General features: G+C 30.0%; 1 protein-coding gene across 1 annotated transcript; it reads right to left on the bottom strand.

Moving 5' to 3' along the window:
• Positions 1-2,347: 2,347 nt before the first annotated feature.
• Positions 2,348-5,155, bottom strand: LOC101497877 (expansin-A6-like). Its single transcript, XM_004505801.2, has 3 exons — positions 4,818-5,155; positions 4,104-4,422; positions 2,348-2,922 (listed from the first exon to the last, which is right to left on the bottom strand). The coding sequence occupies exons 1-3, from the start codon at positions 4,960-4,962 to the stop codon at positions 2,613-2,615; spliced, it is 774 nt and encodes a 257-aa protein (XP_004505858.1). The 5' UTR covers positions 4,963-5,155; the 3' UTR covers positions 2,348-2,612.
• Positions 5,156-6,122: the final 967 nt, after the last annotated feature.

Here is a 6,122-nt window from a genome sequence, read left to right on the forward strand (position 1 = left end):
TATATACGGGCCGACATGTCAAATCTAATAGGTATTTTAGAGAGTCTAACCCTAGCTATTTAAATAAATAAATTTTTTGAAAAAAAACTTTAATCTATCATTTTTACTAAACAAGATCAGACCGAGCTAGATATTTAATAGGATGGGCCATAGACTCTTGTCGGGCGGTCTAACCTATTCCTAATCCTAACCGGTAGTGAAAATTGCGATTAATAAATTTATCAAAAACTTCAATCTGATAAAAAAAATTCTTCAGATTTTGAATAAATATTGAGAGTAGATGAACAAGCACCCAATAAATATTGATTGACCCGGAGAAAAAAATATAGGCCCACGAAATTAACCCAAAGGTTTCATTTTAAAAGATGACAAAAACTGGTTGGGCCAAAAATTTGAAAAGGTCCAGTAAATATCTCTTTTTTGGTGAATGTTCATCTAGCTTTCTCAATTTTTGATTTTTTTTTTTATCACATATTAACTTCTAATAGTGTAAAATATACTATCAAATCCTAGATTGCAGTAGTATATTTAGGGGTGGGGACACAAAAGAAGAAGGAATGAGCATTCACCCTTTTTTGGGTCAAAATACCAGTAAAGGTAAAATCGACCAAATCCTTTAGTTGGATCAGTGAACCGTTCACCTACAACCTGTTTCACCGGAATCTTATTTGGTGAATATTTAGTTTTTTTAAGAGCAAAATAAAATTATTTAGTTAATATTCTAATTTTATGCTTAAATAGAGTAATAATTTTGTCTTTCGAATTTTACTTACTCTTTTTTGTGATTAAAAAATAATTTCATCTTGCAATGGCACAAATCCTGCTTTGGACACTCAGCAATCGATATGTATGGTCATGCATCATACTTTTTGTTTTAACTTTTATGTGATGGAAGTTTGGTATCCAAAGCTATTTGAGGGAGGGGAGGTTGGTATCCAAAGTGATTTAGTGCATCCATATTTCCCTTTGTTAGTAAAGAGGTGGATGGCAGCAGTTGAGTATTATTGAAGGGCAACACACTCACTAGCTTGCTTTGGCGTACGTGGCTGTTGGATAGCATTAACAATCAACCCCACCCATGTGCATTTTATTTGATTCAACCACAAATGTCATGATGTGACGTAGTAATCAGAACTCTAGCTATTGAAACATAAATCCGTCAAAAGTATAAACTTCAATTAACTCTAAACTCTTTTCTACCTTTACTCACGAATAAAAAAATTTAAATTGATCGGTGTATTTAAATATTGGCAACCGGCAAAAACTTAAAATGATTAAATAAAAGTTGACTCTCTTATACAAATTATAGTAAAACTTAAGTACGTTTCTTTTTCAAAAATGATTATTCATTATTCTTTTTAGAATTGAATGACGAAATCAAACACTAATATAAAAAAAAAGGAGTGATTTAATATAATGTATATCATCTACTTATTATATAATAATAATGTATATCGCTTTCAAGATTTATTCTTCACTAAATATTTATCAATATATAATAAATCAAAGGCTAATAAAGATAATAGAGTAAAATTATTTTTTTATTTTTCATATTTTATGAAATAGTCAAATACGATGATATTTTTAAGACATAAATATACCATTTAAATGTTCCTAACATTTTAAATATCATTTAATTATAGATATTTTTGAAACTCTTCACTGTTTAAACGAATACTTTACTTTCAAAAACTATTATGCTAAAAAAGAATACACTATTTCTTTTACGGTAAAAATTAATCTCTTAAATTAAATGTACCACAATTAACCATAAAAGTCTCCTTCATAAAATTTGACACTATTGTATTCCTACAATTGAAATCAAATTAATAACATTGAAATAGACTTTTATCATTCGATCTAAATACGCTTAGATATAATACACTCTTATCCATAGTAATAAGCAAAATTTTGACAAAAACAAAGTCATAAGCAAATGGTACGCATATTTATTTTTGTACAATGTTACTCATATTTTATACTATAACACCATAATCATTTAATTATTTAAAAAATACCTTCATCGTTGTGTAAAAATAAAAATTCGCTGGGGCTACCGTTCCATTATGATTAGCCACGTCAACATTTTCTACATTTCATTTCACCCTTAATATGTGTATTTAGTTTTTTTTTTTAATATTTATTCAATTTGTATTTTTATTTTTTATCGTATCACATATATTATATTATTACCTTTATATTTTTTTTCTCTCTCAAATAGTCATTTAAATTAAATGTATAGATGTCAACAAATGATTTTCCTTTAACCACATGCACGGCTTTCTCTTTTCACATCTTGTTACACTCTCTAGTCTAGCATTATTAGCATACAATTTCGATTTCAACGTAACCTCAACGATGGCACCTTCATTGGTTATATATCAAATATAATATCATATATTCATAATATCAAACCCTACCAAGTTACCAATAAAAATCAACACCTAGTCACATTTTAAGTTGTCATTCTCTTTTCCTTCTCTCATTGTCACAAGCATCCAGTCAAAAAAGACCATCTAGAAATAAGTAAATGGCGGGAGAAAGAAAATTGAGCTTTCTCAATATAAAAAAAAAATACTATATTAGCATTATGATGTCATTGATGTGAATGTTTAGACCCGAAAATTCTTTCCGGTGAAAGTTTGACCAAATTGCCAACTAGGTGGAGCAATGTTCCATGATGTCGAGGAGCGACGGTCACTGCTTGAAACACGGAAGGAAAGTGACTGGCCCACCAAAACCGCGTTCGATTGCCAGTTTTGGCCCCAGTTTCGGCTCAGTGGCATCCAACCGGTTCGAGTGCCTTTCACGTACGCGCGCACGATATCTCCAGCACCCGCCACGTTGCTAATCAGCACTAGGTTAAAATAACGGAACCCGTTTACGGTGAATCTTATTCCCCCGTGCTTTCTGCATGGCACCCTGCGTAAATAACAACCAATTTCGTCACCTATTTGACTTTTTACATGTTTCACCAATATCGTTTTATTTTTACACCCGCTATACCCTACCACAATTAATACCAATTTATACTTTTTTTATACAGGTGATATCACCTAGCTTAAGTTCCCCATTATTTTTCATGGTTGAGTAGAGATCTCCATATTAAATAGGAATGGTCGTAATTAAGAAAAATTAATTTCATTCTAGTAACTTAAACTTTTGGTGGGTATAGTATTTAACATTCAATTATTTAATTTCATATTTTCTTTAAAAAAATTATGTATGTCATATATTTTTATATTTAATTATTTTAGATTAAAATTAATATTGTGAATTTAATTTGTCTTCAGAGTACATAAAATTTACCAAAAACATTTCAAAAAGGAAATTTTAAGCGCGTTGACGTACATAATTTTACATACATGATATGAGAAATTAAAAAGCAAAATACCATCTAAAGAAACTAAAAAAGGTACACAAATGAAGTCAAAAGTGCAAATATGTAAGCTTAATGGACAAATAACCCTATATCACATGGGAAGTGCTATATTTGCACGAAATATTTTAACACGAAAAGCTCTGAAAAAGTTATTGACCAATAAGAAGAAGATACGCGCTGGAAGCAAAACATTGATCGGTAAGAACTAATCGCGTTTTCCACCTAGCTTCGTACGGGGGATTTTGTAACATAAAGCATTTTTTCCGTTAACAACGTGAGATTAAATTTAATAAGCAAAACCCTATAGTAACTCTACCCCACCTCATGAAATCAGACACGCAGACCATGTGCAGAGTGCAGAATTTTACTTAGCCAAAAAAATATAAACTGTTCTTTTTTCTTAAGATGTGACGAGACATAATTCCTACCAGCTACCACAACCAATTTCTTAACTATAAAATCGTTTTCCAAAGTAAAAAAGCAAAACAAATAGAATAAACTAAATATGAGACACTCTTCAGAAACCTTGTTTGTCCTTTATATTGATTATTTCAAAATTTCATTAATTATTTTTAAAAATTTGATACTAATTATTAACTACTAAGTATGAACTTTTTTTAATCACAATATTAAATTTTAAAAAATGTAGTAGTATGTAAAAATTTAGTGATGTAACCGAATTGGAATCCAGTTGAATACAATTATAAAAGAAATTGCTTACCGGCGAAAAGCAACGGGAACGATACCGGCACGATACTCAGCAATTTTAAGAAACATGGGCATGGCAAGATCAAAGTGAGGACGAGGAGGGTTACACCATCCACCGTTATCATTTGGAAGAGCAAAATTAGGAGGACAAAAGTTAGTTGCAGTAATAAAAATGGAAGGACTTCCCGAATGACACCACTCCCTATCATTTGCACACTTGATCTCAAAACAAGCACCACAACTCAGACCATTGTTGAACAGTGCTGTGCTCAATGCCGCTGTGTTCACTCCGTACCCTTGACTGTACAAGTTTCCATACCCACATGCTCCCCCTATAAAACACCAACCCAACAAATTAACATCACATGAGTAAACATAATTCGTGATTATGACAAATTTATTTTTGGTGCTTTTTTTTTTATTCATTAATTAAATGGTAAAAATAAATGTGTATGGTGTAAAACTTATTTTAATTTGTAATCTATAAAATTGACCTTAATTTGGTACATTGTTTTTTTCTACAAAATTGGGTATTGTATTTTGTAGCTACCTCATGCCAATATTCAAGTATAACAAAATTCACTACTAAATAAACTTATATTAGCTAGTGAAATTTAGAGAGGGAAAACTTCAAATCACATTCTAATTCTGTTACTAAAATTAAATGAGAAGAAAAAAAAAAAAAAAAAAAAAAAAAAAAAAGGAAAATGGTTATGGTGTTGCTAACCCATGGTGCCGGAAGCATCAGATCCTCCATAGAAAGTAGCGTGAGCAGTTTGCCATTGACCACCGGAGTAAAGTCCTGGAATTCGTGCTTCAACAATCCACATTGAAGAGATAATGAACGCAATGTAGAGGATCTTGGCCACCATGGTAATTTCTTTTTCTTTCACTCAACAATGAGAAATTAACTAACTAACAAACACTCTACACCTAGAAATTGATTTGGAGGTTGAGAGTTGATTGGGGGTAGTGGGAGAAGGCGGAGAGTACTTATGGAGTGAGTGGAGAAGTCCTGTTTACCACTTGCATTGCAGGGTTAATTTTTGGAATTTATTTCACCTTTTTCTTTTCTCATTATTAATGCTACTTTGTCTAATTTTAATTCTATTCTTTTGTGATTTTTTTTTATAAAAAAAATAGTACGATTTTTTTCAACAAGATAAAAAAATGGTTGCTTAGCTTAAATACTCTTAACTTGAACACGTGTGCACCACCTTCCAATTGTATTTCGAGTGTATGTGGGGTCCACTATTAGTAGTAACTAATTTCTTGGAGATTTCTAATAACGCTCTTAACATGCGAGTCTTGTGTCAAGAAATCCTTTCATAATTTCGTTTTAGAATTTTTTTTTCATTTTCTTTTTATCGTGAACGTACATGATCCTCTAATTGGATACGGATTAGGTGATAGGAAAGAGAAAGAAAATATAAAATAGATAAAAAAAGGGGCAGATCATGTATATATATGAGAAGGACAAATAGATGAACGATAAAAATTTAATGTGGCTTTCTTACTTTCTTATAAAGGAATGGAAGTGTTATTGTACATTTAAAAATTAAATGTTTCAATTCTATTAAAATTAAATTATTAATAATTAAATAATATGTAAAAAATTTATTATATTTTATATTTAATTCAATTAAATTTTCAAGTTTTATTTTTGTATATTTTAAGATGATATTTTTTTATTATGATTTTAATTAAAAAATAAGTTATTTAATAACTTAAATTAAAAAACTAAAAATATATCTTATTAATTTATTAAATTTTAATAAACATTATAATAATATTTAAAAAAATATATTTTAAAAAGATTATTTACCAAAAATTCATAAATATAAACATCTTCTTTTGGATAATTATGTAAAATCAATCATAAAATATTTATTCCAGGGTCGCTGGGCAAAATAACCCCTAGAAAATACTGCACATAGGTATGAGGTTAGATGACGTCAGAAAGCAAAACCTAGGGATATAAGTAGGAAAAGGTGAAGGCTCCTTCGGATTGTAACTGTGTCGTAGAGCATAG

Source organism: Cicer arietinum, chromosome 6, assembly GCF_000331145.2.
Source record: "Cicer arietinum cultivar CDC Frontier isolate Library 1 chromosome 6, Cicar.CDCFrontier_v2.0, whole genome shotgun sequence".
Lineage (NCBI taxonomy): Eukaryota > Viridiplantae > Streptophyta > Magnoliopsida > Fabales > Fabaceae > Cicer > Cicer arietinum.